Below are 19,761 nucleotides of genomic sequence, written 5' to 3'. Positions count from 1 at the left end.
AGACCTCACAGATAACATTCAACACACACCGCTCACTTTGGGCAAGTATAAAAAAGTTAAACAGTAATTAATGGCTATGCTGCAAATGAATGAATGATAAAATATACAAAAACACAAGTTGCACTAATTCCCCAATAATTCTCTAGTCCACAAACGCCTATTTTTACTCATTTTTAATATTAACATAGAGAACATCTCTGGCATATTAACCACTGTGAAAATTCAAGTCAGATCCAATGATCTTTATTTTTTTATTTGACAGACAGAGATCACAAGTAGGTAGAGAGGCAGGCAGAGACAGAGAGAGTGGGAAGCAGACTCCCTGCTGAGCAGAGAGCCCGATGTGGGGCTCGATCCCAGGACCCTGGGATCATGACCTGAGCCAAAGGCAGAGGCTTTAACCCACTGAGCCACCCAGGTGCCCCAGATCCAGTGATCTTCAACTGCAGCAATTGCAAATGTTCAAATCTTTAAAATGGTGACACTATTTCATAAAACTTAGGGTGACCATAAGTTCTGACAGAATAGCATCCTCAGTTATTCTCAAACTATCCATATCTGAACAATAAATTATATGATCACCCTAAATAGAATATACTGTTTGGGAGGAAAAACAATTTTTCTTTCTTTAAACAGATTATCAAGCTGTGTAACATTCTTATCACCAGGTAAATGTATCCTACACAAAAAGATTAATATAACTACCCTTCTGGAATTTCTTCTTTCTGTGGAGGATGACAAAATATCCATGGGCAAAGAAAACATTGAAATTTACATTGAGAATCTCAAATAGACTGTATCTTATGAGAAAATTCTACCATCTTTAGATCTGTTCTATACCAGTGAAAGATGGGTAAGTCTGTTTAGCTTTCTTTTATGACAAGTGGCTGTGGTATACATGTGTTAATTTTAGATGAATAACACCACAGGCTTCTAAAAGCAAAAACTATTTGTTCAGAAATACAGCTGACCTTTGAACAACTTAGGGATTATGGGTACCGACCCCTGTACAGTTGAAAACCCAAATGTAACTATGATTTCCCCAAAACTGAACTTCTGTTGACCAAAGGTCTTACAGATAGCACAGTCAATTAACACATATTTTGCATGTTTAAGTATTACATACTGTATTCTACAACAGACTAAGTCAAAAAACAAAACAGAACAAAAACCCAAAGAAAATCATAAAGAAAATTCATTTACAGTACTGTGAAAAAAAAAAAAATCTGCTTATAGGTAGTCCCATTAAGTTCAAACTTACATTGTTATTTAATAGTAATAATTCCCAGGTTCCAAGTGGTCCCAGGAAAAAGCAAATTTGGGAGACAGACTTGGGATTTATGCCCTCTTGGGAGTTCAAAATCTGCTGCTACCACTCAGTAGCTATACACATGATGTGTTAGTGGAAATATAGTTCTTTTCATTCGTAACAATTCGTAGTAATATACTTGGCAAAGTACTTGATTAACAATTGTATCCTCTGTGAGAGTATAACTAGAAGGGCAGGGGCTCCTAGCTATTATGCCCATAATCACATTCTCAGCTCTATCGTTATGTCTGGCATGTAGTATATGCTCTACAGTTACTGAATGGAAAAGGCTTTTCTGGGTGGTTTTTTTCCTTTTTCATATATGCAAATGTTATTTAAGTATTTAATGTAGTAGGTCAGTTTTACTTTGCAGCAGCAAATACCACATGCAATCCTTTTTTTGCTTGGCACTCCAGAATTTAACCTATGCCAGTTAGGCTTCTAATATATGTAACTATCTTTGAAAAAAGCCAAGTAATATCCAGTGTTATGTGTGCCAATGGAGCAATTTTTAGTTTCAATTATTAAGTGGCTGACAAATGCATTTAGAAATAAAGACAGACTTCCTTGTTATGTGATCACAAACTTAAGAATTATCTGTAACAATCCCAATATACCTAAAAGTTCAGTGATTTTAGAATGCATTCAACTATTCTCCACTTCAAGATTTTAAAAGTTAAATATAAAAGTCGTCCCAGTAATAAAAAAAAAATTCAAACATCGTTTTATTGGAATCTTCATCCTTCTATGTGGTATTTACTAAATGTATCCATTTCAATTTAATTAAATGTATAAAAAAGAAATGTAGAACATACCCATTTTCTTGTAATACTCTTCCCAAGCCTTGGTATAATCAACCTGTCCAGCTGGAGCTGGATTCTGCTGATCTCCTTAAGAAAAACAAAAACAAAAATATAATAAGATTAAGGGTTTCCAAAGACATTCTTGGCCCTTTCCTTCTGTTCCTTGAGTGGAGAAATTGGGAGCAGCCTACCAGAGTGACTGAGGGAGCTGTGTGGTAGTGGGATTCTTGCTCCTGCCAAAGACACAGGAAGCAGGAGGTATAGAGACAGTCAACAGAGAAAATCTGTCTATATACAATGGAAGAACAGTCACACTGAGCATTTAATTCATTCATGAAATAAGGAAACACACTGAATATATAAGGTCTTTCACAATTTATAAGCATGGAAAGGGAAAAAGCTACAAAGAACCCTGAAGTGTTATAATGGAATTGCAGGGGATACGACAGTCTTAGAAATATATACATGTATAAATATTTATGTTGTTTCATGACTTTGTATACAGATATACATGCAGGTAAATTTCCTAGCTTTTTATGCTGAAAGGATTTAGAAGCAATGACACCTTGGTAGCAATGAACACACGGAGTTTGGTTTCTTGGATGATGGTATTTATTAAACAGAATCAGGGCTCCTTGAAAAAATGGCTAATTCTAGAAGCTTGAGCCCAGGAAGCACAAAATAAGAATCTTATTGTGCAAGAAAGTTTAAGGATGTGCTTAAAGAATGACATGTCAAAAGAATATAGGAGCCATCTTGAAGGTACTCCTGATTGGCCAAAGCTAGGGCAATCTGATAATCAAATAGTATAGACAGTTTAAAACACGACATGTTGAATAAAACAGGAGGCCATACTGGTATAAACAAAAAATACTTCTTCCCTACAGTATAATACCAACTAAGATATATAAATTTAAAATAAATGATGTAAAAAAAATTATCATCATAGTTGTAGCTGAATCAGGAATTTTATCATAAAAGCTGCTGTTAGGAATAGAATACTCCTATAATCTCAGCATAAATTCTCCAACAATTTTTACTTTCAAAGAGAAAAATGCAATTTTATGGTATAGAAACCTGGTGAACACCAACATGATGAAGTGACTATGGTTACCGTCTCCAGGAATGAAGCGGGACAACATTATGTGACCCCATGATATAATGCCTAAGAGCACAGGATTATTTCTGAGGTACTGCCAACTCCCAAATAGGACCTCAAGAGCATGACGTTATTATTTTGAGAAAAAGTTGAAGGAACTTATGTTGATCTATTGTCATTACATAGAACAAAATGTTGGTACTTTTTTGCCAGATGGGACCCTGGATCAGAAAAGAGAAACTGAGGGGAAAACTGGTGAAATCTGAGTAAGGGTTCTGCATTGGGACAGTAATGACGTATCAATGCTGAAGGACTGTTTAAGAGCGCTGTATGATGGTAATGTATTTTTGGAGTAAGGCAGAAAGGGTACTTAAGGTTACTGGGACATGATGTGTACAGCCTGATCTTAAAATGGTCCTGAAAAACTACTGGTAATGGATATGGACACGTATGACAGGAAAATGGGACAAACGGGAGGTGGGGATAAAATATCAACAGCTAGGTTATCTGGTTGTTCTGTAATGTAAATTACAACTTAAACTTTTATGAAAGTTTGCAATTATTTCAAACTTATTTTCAAAAACGGAAAGTCTGCTCACTGAAGCTATAATTAAATATTGTAAAATTTTAGGTTTTATACATTGATGTACTTCATATATAATTCCAAACACAAGTTTCTACTTCTACATACAAAATAAATTCTTTAATTACCATAGTTACCTTGTCCATTGGTTTGGGTTGTAGTTGGTGCACCAGCAGGAGCTGCAGGTGGTGGCTGTGCTTGCTGTTGATAATAGTGAGCATAATAGGCAGCCCAAGCTGCTGAATTTGGATCTGTTCCTGCCTTAGCTAGAATAAACACAAGTTCAACGTTTGCATCTGAAATCTGTAATCTCTCTCTCTCACACACATACACACTCTTTGGTAGACCCCCAAATTAAATGGCTATCAAAAAATAAATAGTAAATGGGAAGTTTTCAATTCTATTAATTAACATTCATAAGCTTTAATTACAGCAAGTGAGGTACAGACATTAAGTGATGTTCCTAGAAAATTAGCTGAGTGGCAAAATTAGGATAAGAATAAACATCTTTTGTCTCTAAATTTGATGCTTTGCCTCAAACCATCCTGCTGCCTTGGTTTTTTTCCTAACCTGGTTTTGCCTCAAGATGGCAGTTCTACATGGCAAATGACTAAAACAAAGGATTTCTAGGAACTAATGTGTACAAGAAACAATTATCTGAGAACTATGAATTCTGTCCTGTCTTTTTTTGGATGTAGAGCCAACATAGAAGTCTTAAAAAATAAACAGATTAACCATATTTCATCTCATCATATTTTACAATAATTATCCTAAAACATACACTTGATATTACTGCCCTACTTGAAATTCTTCATTAATTCCAGAGTCTTTAGGGTTGTCAAAGTTTTTAAGTGCAACGTTATCACCACCCAGTTTCTTTAATGATCTAACGCCTTGGCTTGTCCTTCCCATTCTAGCCCTATCTGCCCCCATTTGTCAATATTTTTCCAATACTCAAGTTCTGGTCACAGTAAACTGCTTGTACTTTTCAAAGGTTGCCATGTTCATTATCTGGCCTTTGACCATGTTATGCTTCCTCATTTCATCCTTCATAAAAATCAAACTCATGCAGTAACAGTTTGAGATCTCTCAGTCAGAAACAGAAATCTCTTCTTGACTCTGTCCTTTATATGAAGAATATGGTATGACACTACAGATACATCTTTAAGTTTATATTATCAAGGAAAATGTAATTTCCTTAGCCAAAGTCTGTATCTATATGAAATCTGTGTAGCCTTTATCCCAAATGGGTATCAAGTCTCAGCTGTTTAATAAAGTTTGAGAAAAAAGGAGCAAGTATTTCTAGTGATACAATGACTAAGGTAATACAATTTTAAGGCATTATCCACCCTCCAAACCTTCCTCAAGTAATAAATGTATTGCTTTTCTAAGTTGCACGTTTTTATCTTAACTGTGTCATTACCTATATACTAATACAAGTATTTCATTTGACACCATCTCTGGCCAGAGAAACTAAGACAAAACAGACTTCAGAAAACGATACTTGAACTCCTGAATGTGTAGAGGGTGTAACAGAACCAGTCCAACAGTTAGACATAACTAATACATACACAGAGATTTTATTATTCATTCAACATGATTATCCTTCATTTATCATTTTAAAGGTAAGAAAAAAAGATACAGAGGGATTAAAAAACTTGCTTACTATCACACAATTATTAAAGGTGTATGTAGCCTTAGGACTTATCTAGGTCTGTCTCACTCTGAAATCTAAGTTCTTAACTTCTACATAAATTCTTAATAGCTCATTAAAAAAAAAAAAAGATTTTAGTTATTTATTTGACAGATCACAAGTAGGCAGAGAGGCAGACAGAGAGAGAGAGGGGGGAAGCAGGCTCCCCGCTGAGCAGAAAGCCCGATGCGTGGCTTGATCTCAGGACTCTGAGATCATGACCTGAGCCGAAGGCAGAGGCTTAAAGCACTGAGCCACTCAGGTGCCCCAACAGCCCCTTTTTTTTTTTAATAGAAAAAGATTTAGTTCAGAAAATATGAACTTTGTCATGGCCACATTTAAATACCAGAATGTTAATAAGTTCAACAGAAGTTTCATCTAAGTAAATTATTTTGGTTTTTACATAATGCAAAATCTAATATAAGCAGTATCTAACCCTAGCTACCATCTTTTAGCTAAGTGGGTTACTTCATTTTCCAAAGGCAATGCTGTAAGCCATATTCATCAACCAATTCTTAATGTGGTGACTTCACTACTACTCCCAGTGTGAAATCAAGACTGTGATAGAGACTACTTCTAATTCCCAACACACTCTCAATCATGATACTGATCCAAACAGTGCTCATAAGGTGCAATCCTACAAATCCAAGTTCCCCAATATAAATTCACCCCTTAACTCGCTCAAACTCTTGAATCTCTTAAATTGTGTGATTTTTCTAATCACAGCATCCCAGTTGGCTTACAAGAGGGAATGTAAAGTCTTTTCATTCTTAAAAGATGTTTATACTATTATACACTAAATTATATTTAACTCTCTCTCAGTCCATCAAAGCATTGCTAACATTTAGAGTGCACTTTTCTGCTATAGAACATAAACTAATCTTTGCATACCCACATCCTAGCACACTCAAGTTGTTTCTTGAATGAGTGTAGTTGTGGTTATTTGCTTATTGTCATGCTGTGCAATATTCCAAAGAGCACACTTCCTATGAAATTAAAGTATGTTACAATATAGGGCCACATTTAAACAACAAGAATGTTTAATCAAATTCACTAAAACAATTGCATTTAAATCAATTATTTAGGTTCTTTTAAAAAATAAATACACTAGTGTGGAAAGGAATCCATAATTCAGTACCTTCCTTGAAACTACTCCAGTGAAAGAGGCCTAAAAGATAGGTAGTAGGTGAGAAAGAAGGATCATAAATAAGTATTAACTGATTTTGACGAATGCCCCTTTGACCATCATGAAAGGAAAACTAGAGGATGGCAGATGCAGTAACAAGATAGAATGTATATATAAAATCCAGATCTGAACAGAGAAAACATATAACAATGTATTTTTGATTTCTAACATGCAGACATTAAACACAGCCCTGATTTTTACTAATATGTGAAGTTACCATATCAGGAATATGAAAACGGCTTTTTATATTTGAGAACTTCAAAGTTTAATACTCAAGTATTAAATGCTCCATTTAGACACTCAGATAATTCCATAAATAAACGTACACTATTCTTTCATGGATAATGTCACAATTAACACATTACACATTTTGATGGCACTGGTATTTAAAACTAAGACATTGTATTTCTTCCTGTAGCTTCTGGCTTTTAACACTCTGCTCTTATCACTTTGAAAGGGCAGAAAGCCAAATTCAGGTAGAAAAAAATTCACTGAAAACAAACCATATACACACCAATCTTATACACTGTGGTAAAACCAGAAACTAAGACTCCCGCTGAAAGAGTCAGTGCAGAAAATGCACACAATGTAGAACTGACATTAGAAAATCTAGGAGGATAACAGGAATGATAATACAGATTACACATGAATAATAAATGTCTTTTACCTGGATCAGGAGGGGCCTGTTGCTGCCAGTGTGGATATGCATTTCCCCACCCCTGGGGAGCATAAGGAGCTGGAGGACCACTGAAAAGAAAGAAATCAATATAAAAACGCAATTTACCAAAAGCTACAATCTTTGGGTGGGGGGAACTCCAGAACCAAACTCAATACTTACTGTGGAGCAGGACCGGGTGGTCCTGGATTATAAGGTGCAGGGTTGTATGGTCCCATTGGAGTTCCAGGCCCTGGAGGCCCAGGAGGTCCATGGGGGCCTGGGACACCATGGGGCCCATGGGGTACAGGTGGCCCTAAAGGATTTACTGGACCCTATAAAAAAGCAAAAAGATGTAAGAAAAAAAAAAGAAAAAAATCAGAAAAATGGTAATAATGGTTGAACAAGTCAAAGGCTAAATTAACCTTCCATTTCTACCCTTTTATACAGCCACAAGCAACATATTTTAGATTTTTTTTAGATTTTCCTTCATTTCCTCATTCATGTTGCTTAAACTCTTTACCACACTGACACATGTAAATTCATTACAATCAACGCATCAGCAAAGAACTGAAATGTCTCCTTTACCTTCTATTCTATTCCTTTCAGACTATTCCCTTCTGTTATTTTGCTTTCCTTTTTATACTTCTTTTACCACTCCTTTACCATTTCAGTCATGGAAATATGTTGTCTCTAGCTTTTCTTTTTCTGTATCCGTTCTACATCTACTTTTTTAAAAAAACATTTTATTTATTTATTTAACACAGAGAGAGATCAAACGTAGGCCGAACAGCAGGAAGAGAGGGGGAAGCAGGCTCCCCGCTGAGCAGAGAGCCCGATGCGTGGTTCAATCCCAGGACCCAGAGATCATGACCTGAGCCGAAGGCAGAGGCTTTAACCCACTGAGCCACCCAGGTGCCCCTGGATCTTCATATTTATATCATACCACAGAGTTAATAATGCTTAGTTGATTTTCCTGTTCATAATCCAACTTGTAAACACCACTAGCCTTCATTTAACTACCCTAAACACAGCTTTCGTGCAGTTAATACGGATAGTAACACTTTGGAGCAACTGCTTAAATCACATCTGGTTGTCTATTTTCTCACTACAAAATAATGAAGCTAAACTTCGTGACTTTTTAAATCCTTTTTATTATTTTAATCTTTTAAGTCTCTACCTCTTGTCATTATCACTCACTTCTGTTATCCATAAACAATCCTTTCCAAAAAGCAAAAATGGATTATTGAAAAAGTTATTTTTACAGGGCTATGTGCCAGACACTCATCCCTACAACCCTGTAAAGCAGCTACTATTATTCTCCTTTATAGATGAACAAACGGGAGGCAAACAAGAGTATAAATAGCTTACTCCAAGGTCACAAAGTTAGTAAATGACTGAGTATTCTGAACCCTAACAACATGACTTCAGAGTCTCATGCTCTTAACCACCATACTAAACTGCTTCTCGGTAACAACCTATCTTTTCGACCATCAAGCTATTAGAAACCTTGATCCATGCATGTTAGGAATCATAAAACCTAAAACCAAGACGTGTCCGTTTTTCTAGCATCAATCTCTGCCACTACCAAGTCTGGAATTATTTTCTTCACGTTTTTAAACACTTACTGTCCATACCACAGAACTTAAAATGTTTGTATGTATTTTTAGAATACATTCTTTCTATGTTCTTTTTAAGTAATCTCTACAGATCAACAGCTGCATGCTCTACTGACTGAACCAGCCAGGAACCCCTATAAGACATTCTTTAAGCATCTTTTATACATCTATTTGTCTTCCTCTATTTGTCTATTAGATCTATTTGTCTTCCATCTATTTGTATTCCATCCACAGTGCAGCAAACATCAAGAATTTTCCTAAGAAATTCTAATTGTTATTAGTAACTTAAGATGCTCCCTTACGCTCTATAGTAAAAGAATGCAAGAAAACACTAGCTCCTCATTTATAAGCAAGCCCATTTAAGACTCTATGCATTTTTCGTACTACCACCAGGAAACTGTTCTAGTTCTAAAGGAAAAAATTTGCAAATTTGGCCATGTGTCTGAATCACCTGGAACACCCTTCTAAAATTAGATGTTGGGCCCTGTTCCAGACATTCTGACTCAGAGCTGTGTGGTATGTGTAGAGGTGGAAAACATTCAAGTAGTATATATTTTAAAACTTCCTAAAAGTCACTGTCAGTCTAAGAGTTGGATTTGTAAATTTCTACTCTAAAGTGGGGGATGCATATAATTCATATCTGCCTCACAAGGGTTGAGTAAAGTAAACCCTTATTAAATACTGAATTCCCATTAACTATGTCCTTCAGGTATATTCTTTAGCCCTCCAACCCTAACATCATATCTGCAAGTAACATCATCCATTTTCTACTTATCCACACCCAAATACAAGTTTCTAAACCCTTATAAATGTATATTTAATTGGGTTATTTTTCACTGCTCTAGAGTCTTCTCTATGTTACATGTACCCATTATATAATGAAACACAGACTAGAAATTGGCATTTTTCTATATAGTAGTTATAAGAACATGTGAATTAATGTCTTATTTAACTAAGAGGGTCTATGCATAAACTGAAGTTAGTTATCTATTTATGTATTTGGTTTTTTTGAACACTTTTTAAAAAAAGATTTTATTTATTCATTAGAGACTAAGCACACAAGCAGGGTCAGGGATGGAGAGGAGCAGGCTCCCCGCTGAGCAGGGAGCCCAATGTGGGGCTCAAACCTGGGACACCCCAGGATCACGACCCCAGCCGAAGGCAGATGCCCAACTGACTTAATCAGGCGTCCCTATTTATTTTTTAAGTAAGCTCTCTGCTCAATGTGGGGGCCTGACCTCACTACCTAGATAATCAAGATTCACATGCTCTACCAACTGAGCCAGGCATGCACCCCTAGAAACTGGAAGTTTAAATCACACTCACACCAATCTTTTCTTCTATAAGTTGCCGCGCATAGTCTATTTGCTGTGGAGTGCCACGAATTGTAAATAATTTCATATTAGGATCTGCATTAGGTGGAGGATTTCTCTGAAGTTCTATTCTTGCACCAGACTGTTGGCTTATGCTTTTTATGGTTTCACCTCCTAAAATCAAAACACAATAATTTCTCTAAAGATCCAAAGGATACAAAAGGAACTACCTAAATGAAAATGGTCACAATTAAGAGAGCCATAAAAAAGTTTTAAGCAGTATCCCATCTGCCAATATTCTTTTAGATTTTCCATTTATTCTATACTTGTAAATCAAGTTCTATAAGGCATTTCATGCTTCTCCTAAAACACATTCAAGTTTTTAAGACCTAAATTAGTATGTCTATACCCAACCATAAAATGAATTATAACAGAAACTAACTTATCAAAATATTTGGTTCAAATAAATTGCTTTTACAAGTAACATAAACCAAAACACTTACTAAAAATCCTAAATTTTAAGAAGATGTGAGTTAGGAAAAAGCAAATGACACAAATATCCAAACCACTTTTTCAGTCAAAAGTTTCTTACGCTAATAATTAAAACTGCTGGTCCCTTCTCTAGTAGCCAATGTGATTCATATCACATTTTAATTTTATATATAAAGCCCTTCCTTTATGTTTTCATTACAAATCAATGTAAGATACAGCCAAGGAAAAATCACTGCTACTGGTGTACATTAGAAATAGCGTCCAGAAAAATCAGGTCATGTGTTAAATTTTTCCTATATATCAAAACATTAAGAGTTTATAATACATTGCCTTTTCCTATTATTAATCCAGTTTTCCCAGTTGGTACAATGAAATTAAATTCCTGTAGTCCACCAGGTGGTCCCATGTTCCAGTTGCCTTGACCTCTACCTCTTCCTCGACCACCAGGTCCAGGTCCACCAGGATTACCAGCCTAGAGAAGAAAAGAAACAAAGTCAACATAGAAGCATACTCTTCTTTCCATGATAAAGTCATTCCATGTCTATCTTCCTCAACCTTCATTTTCCTAAACCAGAAGTTTAAAGAGGCTGGGAGATGATATGACTGCCAGTCAACAAGTAATACCCACCATTTTTATACTGTGATAAGCAAGACAATCCACTTACATAGCTATCTTCCTGCTCTAAGATGTCTACCTCAAAGCAACTTAAACTTCTTAGTTATTAACAAAATATCATCAGACAAATTCTTATATAAAACTAAATGGGAGGGGGGACCCTTTCAGACTCGAAGAAAAGTATTTTTAAATGAAAACAAAACAATGAAAATATTAACATCTGTCAAACCTGAACACTTCGAAGAAGGTCTGTAATAATTTCTGCAGCATGCTGACATCGGTCTGGAGGTCCTGTTATTTGTGCTATTCTATCAGGTGTTGTTCCATCATCTTCAAAACAAACAAAATGGTTTGAGTTAGCAACAATGCATGTCAAAAAAGTAACTGCTAGTAACATAGATAATGAAAAATGTACTCACCTGGCTTAAACTGAATTCGAACACCAGCATCATTTTGTATTTTTTTAATCATCTCTCCATTTCTTCCTATTACAATACCAACAGCAAATCTTGGAATGGGGACCTTATACAAAGAAAACTAAGTATTAAGGAAAGCTATTCCCTGAAAATTGATAGGGTAACAAGATTTATATTCTGTACTCTAAGGTGTAAGTTATGGGGAGGGAGGGCAGAAATCCAATGTTAAAGCAGGCTATGTAACACAGAACAGGAAAAACACATGTATTTATGAATCAGTATACAACCATCTCCAAATGGGTATTTTTACTTACATCTATCCCTTCATTTCCTCCTATTCTTGACCCATACTCATTTCGAACTTCTCTGAAACCACCTTGATCACGGATTAACTCTAACACCATTTCCTTGGCTTGCTGAAGTACAAACAAAACACAAAACAAAACACCCATTTACAAGGCAGGTCTCAAAACATTGTAATTATATTCCTATGTGTTTTGCCCATTCTGTTCCCAAATCCTTCTATATAAAATATAAACAAGTTTACCTGTACTTTGTATGGGTCTCCTGTAATCCTAAGAGGTTTGTCAGCACCAGTGTTCTGAGGTCCATCTTGAATCATAACCATTTTAACTCCAGCCCGCTCCTATTAATCACAGAAATCATATGTATTAACAGAAGGGAAATGGAAACGAACTGGCTTCAAAACAGATGAAAACTAATCACTTTACAGACTAATACCTGAAGTTGTTTAATAGTTTCTCCCCCCTTTCCAATAACTAATCCTGCCTTGCTAGCTGGAATCATGATTTCTTGAACTGCATTTCCTGGTCCATCACCATGGTGGAAGCCAGGGGCTGGTCTTCCTTTTTCAACAATCTGGTCCAATAATCGTTTTGCTGATCTGTTAACAAATTAGGAGTCAAACAATAAGTTAAGGCATACTCAAAAACTTATCCAAATACAGAAACACAAAATAATATAATCACGTACTTCCCCCATCCCAATTCAGGTTTAGGTGGCTTAAAGCTAATTTAACAATTTTAATTAAGTGAAAATGCCATCAGGGACAAAGAATGATAACACAATAAATTTTCTAGGTATACAATTTGCAGTATAGAACAGTCCTAAATGTCCAAGAAGTAGCACTCTACTTTTTTTTCCACTTTGCTTTGAAAGTCATCTGAGAATTAAGCTACTCTGCCAATAACTGAATGATGTATTTCCAATTTTAAAACACCACTTTGCTCACTCACACATTAAAAATTTATTTATCCATTCAAAAATACTTAAAAAATGTTAACCACATACCAAGTACTATACTAGATAATAGAATTACAACACTGAATGAAATGCACAAAGGTCCCTTCAGGTACAGCTTACCTTCATTAAATAACTAAAAACAGCATGTTTGGTTAAGTGCTACAAATAAAATTAAAACAGGATAAGGGAGACAGAATGTGTACTCATAAAGATATGCTATTTCATGCAAAGCAGACATAAAAGACTACTGATAAGATATCTGAACTAAAATGTAGAGGAAGAGAGGGAGTAACTATGAAAATATCAGAGGGCAAAATGTTCCAGAGAGAAGAAACAGGAATTTGCAAAGGTCTCAGAGGAGAAGCAAGCTTGGTGTGCTGAAAGAACAGAAGCTAAATGGGGCTTAAACACAGTGAGTTGGGAGAAGAGAGGTAAAAAATGAAGTGAGAAAGGTGGCAGGTAAATCAAGCCATGATAAAGACATGGTGAAGCATTAGAGGATCTGAGCAAAGTAATGACATAAACTGATTCACATTATTTTTTTTAAAGATTTTATTTATTTTTATTTGACAGGGCGAGAGACAGCGAGAGAGGGAACACAGCAGAGGGAGTGGGAAAGGGAGAAGCAGGCTTCCCGTGGAGCAGGGAGCCCAATGCAGGACCCGATCCCAGGACTCTGGGACCATTACCGGAGCCGAAGGCAGATGCCCAACGACTGAGCCACCCAGACACTTACTGATTCACATTTTAAAAAAATCATATGGCTACTATTCTACGAACAGACTACTTCTGAACAAGCTAAAAAGAATGGAAACACGTTGAAATATAGACAAGGTAATAGTATAGAAGATGGCAAGAAAAGGCTGGATTCCAAATAAATTTTGAAGAAAAATGACCAAAGTGTTGCTTATGGATAAATGAAAGACAAGAAAAAGATAAAGGTAATTTTAAAATTTTTTTAAATTTATTTTGGAGTGCTCATGTTCAGGGGTGAGGTAGGGGGAAGTGGTAAAGTTTCAGGCAGACTCTGCTGAGTGCAGAGCCCAACCTAACGACCCAGAGATCAAGGCCTGAGCTGAAACCAAGAGTCTGGTGCTTAATGTACTATACCAACCAGGTACCCAAAGAAAAAGATAAGAGTATTAAAACAGTGCTGCCATATACTGAGATGAGTAGAGGACAAAACAGACTGGGTAACGGGGTGGAAAACAATTATGAACAATTCAAAGTCTGAAATGTCTAGTAGACATTCAAGTGGAAATACTAAGTGAGCAGCTTGATAGGATTCTGTAAGTTAGAAAAAGAGAGCAAGGCTGAAAATAACAATTTAGGAGTACATAGAATTTATGATATATTAATATTAAAAGTTTAATATTACACATTAAAGTTTGTGAAAGAATAAATGAAGTCATCTGAGGAGTACACGTAGACAGACTGTAGGAGGACTGAATTTTGCGGCACTTTCATACTGAAAGGCCAGGAAGATAAAGCTGGACGACCAAGAATGACTGAGAAAGCAGCTAGGGAGGGACTATCTCTAGGAAAGTGGTTCCCTGTGTCAAACAACATTGATGGGTGGAAAGATGGAGAGGCCGTATGTGATCTTGAAAAGAGCAACTTCAATGGAGCCATGGGAGTAAAAGTCTGATTCAAAGAAGTTCAAGACAAAATGAAAACAGATGCAAACGACATGGTGAAGAGAACTACTCCTTTTAAGGAGTTTTATTTATTGTGTAAGGAGGCAGAGAAGTAGAAATGTGAGGTTCAAGGTTTTGTTAAGATAGAGGGATTTTTCAGCATCTTTATATCTTGTTAGAAATTAGCTAGAAAATGGGAAAACTAATAGTGCAGGATAAAATCAGTTAAATTCAGGGGCAATGTCCTTCAGTAGGAAAGAGGGGCTGGCCTCAGGTATATGATTTCATACTTACTGGACAGATTCAGGTGTTCCAGTTAGCATACAAGACCTTTCTGGAAGGCCACCACTGTCTACAATTAAATAAAAAACACAAAAATATTTTAGGCCAAAAAAGATTACAATAGCACTTTCGATAGTTACTTAATATGCTAATTTTCTAGTCACTTTGAAAATAGCTAGAGAATAACATTACCAGGAGCTATCTGTATTTTGCATCCAGATTCTTGTTGTATGCGTGAAATCTGTTCACCACCTCTGCCAATTACTAGTAAAGAAAAAAGAAAAAAAATTATTTGCTAAGACTGTAAAGTATGTTTTGATTGTTTTCAAAGCTTTAAAAATTAGGCTACTTACTAAATCCAACCATTCCATCTGGAACTTTGTATTCTTCTGTCATTACAGACCTGCTAACAAAAAACAAAAACTAACATTTTCCTTCAAAGAAAGAGAAGTGATTACATTCAAAAGATAATCCAATAAAAATGGAAGTCTAATGGCTTAAACTAGGCTTTCAGGCATATATTCAGAGTCAAAATGCAGCTTGAGTAGTTCAAGTCAGAATCTTAATGGGACACACACCAATTGAGGAGGGTATGGTAGATAAATAGTCTGAAAGCATTAACTGCAAAGGAGCTGGGGTGGAGGTTCAGGGAATGTTTTCTTAACAATTATTTTCATTCGCTTTAGCTCTTCAAATATGTGGCTAATTCTACCTTCCTTCCAAATTACAAATGTATCTCACTCAAAAGGAAAAATGATCATTCTGTTCTCAACTAAAATGGACAGAAATGAATAAACAAAAAACAATATACAGGCACATATTCACTATATACTAATTTGTGTTTTCACAGACATTTCAACTAAAACTTGCAAAGTACTCTTCGAAAAGCCTTTCACTATACCTTTGCTGCTGATGCATCGGTGGTAACTGTGTTCCAAAAGCTACCAAAAAATCAAATAAAATGAAAACTTTAAATTTAAGTTCACACATATTTAACAATACAATTATATCAAGCAATACTAAAATCTTTCCCATACACACAGAGAACACCGCCTTTGAGAATGAAGTTTTAGGCAGAATACTTAAATCAACATTGACAGTGGGCAATAAAGTCAGTGAAACAGCAGGTATCATTAGCAATGGCATAGAAAGAAACTGTTCTTTCTCAAGGGGCACAAGCTTAGGTTAAAAAATGGGAGTTATCGAATTGAATAAAATCGTAAGAATATATGTCTAGCCATAATTCAAGTTAGAGATTATGACAAAGACATTCATTCTAAAGTATTCTGGCCATCAACTAACTCCGAAGACACCCAACAAAAACTAGGAACAAAACTCTGATATTAAAATTCAGTTACTTTAGCTTTTAACCCAATTTAAAATACTTACAGTCATTCTGAGGAGCAACTTTCTTAGCATCTGGTTGATCTGCAAAATTAAGAACCTTTTAACTTTTTGCCAGTTAAGTACAAATACAAGACTTAGCTAACCCGTGCCCAAGCAAGAATATCAATGTAAACACTTATTGAAACAGCTGTAGGTAATTGTTGATCATTTGAACCAAAAGTGACAAAACTTATCCCAAACTCTTAGTAATCAAAAGAAACATTACATTTCTTTCATTCTTTTCATGTTTAAAAGATGCACAGACATTTAAAAAAATTCTTTTTGATTTTATCAAATCACTGACCTTAATGTATGTTAAGCACTTTAGAATGATACAAGACAAAGTATTTAGGTCCATTACTAGCAAAATATCACATGCTAAAGGCTAATGATGCTTCCCACTGTAGGAACTGAAGACTGGAAGAAAAACAGAACCTATCAAAATGTGAAAATTTGACATATCAAAGTTGAGTGTATCTGACAGTGACCACAAGGCTATGCAAAATAATAAAAAAATCACATTACAAGGCAATCTCAATCTAAACTATTCTACTGTTCCTAACCAAACATTTCACGGCATACGCTTCAGCAGAAAAACTCAAAGCAACTACATGACTACCTTCATCTACATCCTTTACACAGATGAATACAATGTATACCTTAGAATAGACAACCTACATCTGAAAGTACTACATTTTCCTCCCCCCTTCAAACTTAAATGATTAAACATCAGAATGTTGTGCAGCAAAAATTCAGACACATAATCCAAGAATTATTTGTGTCCATTTAAGAATCCACTGGTTTATTTCACGGTTACATACTAAACACAGGTAATAAATAAAAATTCCTGCCTTTAAAAGGAGAGGGCATTCCCTCCCAGTGTGTTGTACTGCTCGGACTTGTCCAAGAGCCATCTACACATAAAATAAAAAGAATACATTACATACAACATCTGAAGCATCATTAGCTCATTTTTTTGTATATTAAAACCTCACTATAAATGTGAAAGACACTTAAATAAAAGGAAACCAAGTACACCTGGTCAAAAGCTACAAATACATTCTACAGGCTCATTCAGAATCCTCCTTAAAAAAAAAATTAAGTAAATAAAAGGGCAAAAAGAAAATGTATCAAAATTCATACATCAAATCTAAAACAAAAAATACTTGCAGACTTCTAAGTTCAGAAGCTTCAACAATTACGTTTTTTTTAAAAAATGCAAAGCACTGTAAATCTGTTTTAAGCCACATTTTGAGATAAACCTGAAACACAAAACAAGGTACTAAAACAAAAAAAAGTAACATAAAAAAAGGTATAACCTGCAACACACTACAGTAGCAAGCTATAGCAACATCAACCTTTAAAGTGAAATCTGAAATAGCAAAACAATAAAAACATAGCATATAAAGATTAATTCACATATGATGAGAAGAACCAGTGAAATGTCTTCTAAAAATTTTATATTTTTGTTCTTTTCAGTATATTAACAAGATGTCTGTGCAAACTGTCAATCTGGCACAATCCTAAAAGAGAAAATGTTGTTTTCTACTTAGACAGAACTGGCTGATTGACTCAAAATTTTACCTACCTTGTCTAAGGTCTCCCCCACCCTTTTCTCCTGAGGCCAACATAAACCTTACAATTTTAAGAACATTATAAAAGCAATGTTTCAGTAAAAAAAATTTGAAAAATATTGAAAATCACCTTCAACTAACCTGTGTCTGAAACAATTAAAATACTTATGACTATAACTTACCTCCATCTTCCAAAGGTCTTTTTTGTCCCCCATAACCATAGTCATTTGAATTCAGTGATGTACCAGCATCACCTCCAATTTTTGCTGCAATCTTAAAAAACAAAAGCACATCATCATTAAGGATAACATCATAACTACTATACACTACTTAGTGCTATATTTTCTCATATAATATATGTATATACATATATACACACCAAATATCTAATACATAGAAAATTAATATGAAAGAAAAACAAAAATTACAGAGCCATGTATTACTATCATTAATACCATTAATAACTTCAAGGAGTTAAAAAATTATCAACATCTGGAATTAAGCTTCTGATAAATTTCTGTAAGAACAAACAAAGAAATAATCAATCAGGAATCTTCAGAATTAAATGACCACGTAAATAGCTTTGGGAAAAATGTGGTTCTAATTCTATCTTCTCCATGGCTCTCTCCCATGACACTTCAAAAATGTGCTGTAGGCACAGAGAATGTGAACACCTTATGGGATTCCAAGGCAGTGTTGTCTAATAAGGTAGATGCTAGCCATACATGGTTATTTATTAAGTACTTCTGGCTAGCCCGAATTAAATAATAAGTACACAAATGGATACTGAAAACTTAAAGAGTGGAAAGCATCTCAGTTTTTTTAAAAAATTGTACACATGTAACGTTTTGGGTATGTTGCATTAAATAAAATATGTGACTTGCATTATATTTCTATCAGACAATCTTATTCTATGGAAACATGGGGGTGGGGGAAGCCTGGAAAGCTGTATCTCAAAGAAAAGTCTCAGCTACAAAAAATAAATCATTTCATTCCTAAAGACTTTTTTAGAGTGGGGCTTACACTTACCTAAACATATTAAAAAAACAGCAGCCTCAACTCATAGACAGGACACAATCAGTAAAAGAAAATGTTTTTTCATATATTTCAATATATTTAGTATATTGAGTAAGTACAATACACTGAATATATTGAATAAACTCAATATACTGAATATATTGAACAAATTCAATATATTCAATATATTTCATGTATTTCTTTATGAGTATTTACTTCATTTTTTATGAAATGAGATATGGAACTAAGACTGCTGAGTGCCAGCAATAGGCAAAATTCCATACTGTATGTTTTATACTAATTTTGTCACTGAATCATCACAACGACCCTAAGAGATGAGAATACTTAGTGAGATAGTGATCCATTTTACAGGCGAAAAAAATCTCAAGCGAACTTAACTCGGGTTATATGGTAAGTCAACGGAGGAGATGTTCCAATTTCTATATAGCTCCACGCTAATTACTAGAAGGGGGTAAGCACCAAATGTGAGTGATATGCTCATTAGAGCTTCATTACATTATTCTGCTAATTCTGAGTATGTCTGAAATTTTCCATGATAAAAAATTACTTAGAAAATTCAAACATCTGGTGTCTAGATTTTCCCCAAAGAATCCTGATGTGAACTAAGCCAACTGCTTCATGCTTCATTATAATTAGAAAACTGGAAAGGATTAAGTATACTCAAAGACTTGAGTCTTAAAATCCACTTACGTATCACTTAAAATTGAATATATATTCAATTCCCAACTGTATTTCCTAGGGTTTCTAATTTCCCTTTTTCTCCCAAAGCACAACAGGATTAAATGTTAAAAATGCTT

At 35.0% G+C, this 19,761-nt stretch overlaps 1 protein-coding gene across 21 annotated transcripts in view; it reads right to left on the bottom strand.

The window, feature by feature from the left end:
- The window catches only part of FUBP1 (far upstream element binding protein 1), a 34,324-nt gene that overhangs the window by 10,643 nt on the left and 3,920 nt on the right, over positions 1–19,761 (bottom strand). For 11 of the 21 annotated variants that reach the window (XR_004276488.1, XR_004276489.1, XR_004276490.1 and 8 more), the window contains exons 2-19: positions 18,109–18,199; positions 17,204–17,266; positions 16,356–16,394; positions 15,868–15,907; positions 15,320–15,372; positions 15,159–15,230; positions 14,979–15,036; positions 12,526–12,688; positions 12,332–12,430; positions 12,099–12,200; positions 11,788–11,890; positions 11,598–11,698; positions 11,083–11,224; positions 10,274–10,434; positions 7,512–7,663; positions 7,341–7,420; positions 3,923–4,060; positions 2,125–2,199 (exon numbers count right to left, since the gene is read on the bottom strand). Coding sequence is in view for 18 of the 21 variants with exons in the window: in XM_032303506.1 (XP_032159397.1) it covers positions 2,125–2,199; positions 3,923–4,060; positions 7,341–7,420; positions 7,512–7,663; positions 10,274–10,434; positions 11,083–11,224; positions 11,598–11,698; positions 11,788–11,890; positions 12,099–12,200; positions 12,332–12,430; positions 12,526–12,688; positions 14,979–15,036; positions 15,159–15,230; positions 15,320–15,372; positions 15,868–15,907; positions 16,356–16,394; positions 17,204–17,266; positions 18,109–18,199 (1,732 nt within the window). In the remaining 3 variants the exon portion in view is untranslated. The remainder of the gene's footprint in view (positions 1–2,124; positions 2,200–3,922; positions 4,061–7,340; positions 7,421–7,511; positions 7,664–10,273; positions 10,435–11,082; positions 11,225–11,597; positions 11,699–11,787; positions 11,891–12,098; positions 12,201–12,331; positions 12,431–12,525; positions 12,689–14,978; positions 15,037–15,158; positions 15,231–15,319; positions 15,373–15,867; positions 15,908–16,355; positions 16,395–17,203; positions 17,267–18,108; positions 18,200–19,761) is intronic. The other 10 variants (XM_032303507.1, XM_032303513.1, XM_032303512.1 and 7 more) reach the window with 6 other exon arrangements.

The sequence above is a fragment of the Mustela erminea genome, chromosome 10 (genome assembly GCF_009829155.1).
Source record: "Mustela erminea isolate mMusErm1 chromosome 10, mMusErm1.Pri, whole genome shotgun sequence".
Lineage (NCBI taxonomy): Eukaryota > Metazoa > Chordata > Mammalia > Carnivora > Mustelidae > Mustela > Mustela erminea.
Note: the sequence above shows the minus strand (reverse complement) of the source record. Positions and strands in the feature narration are given on the sequence as shown.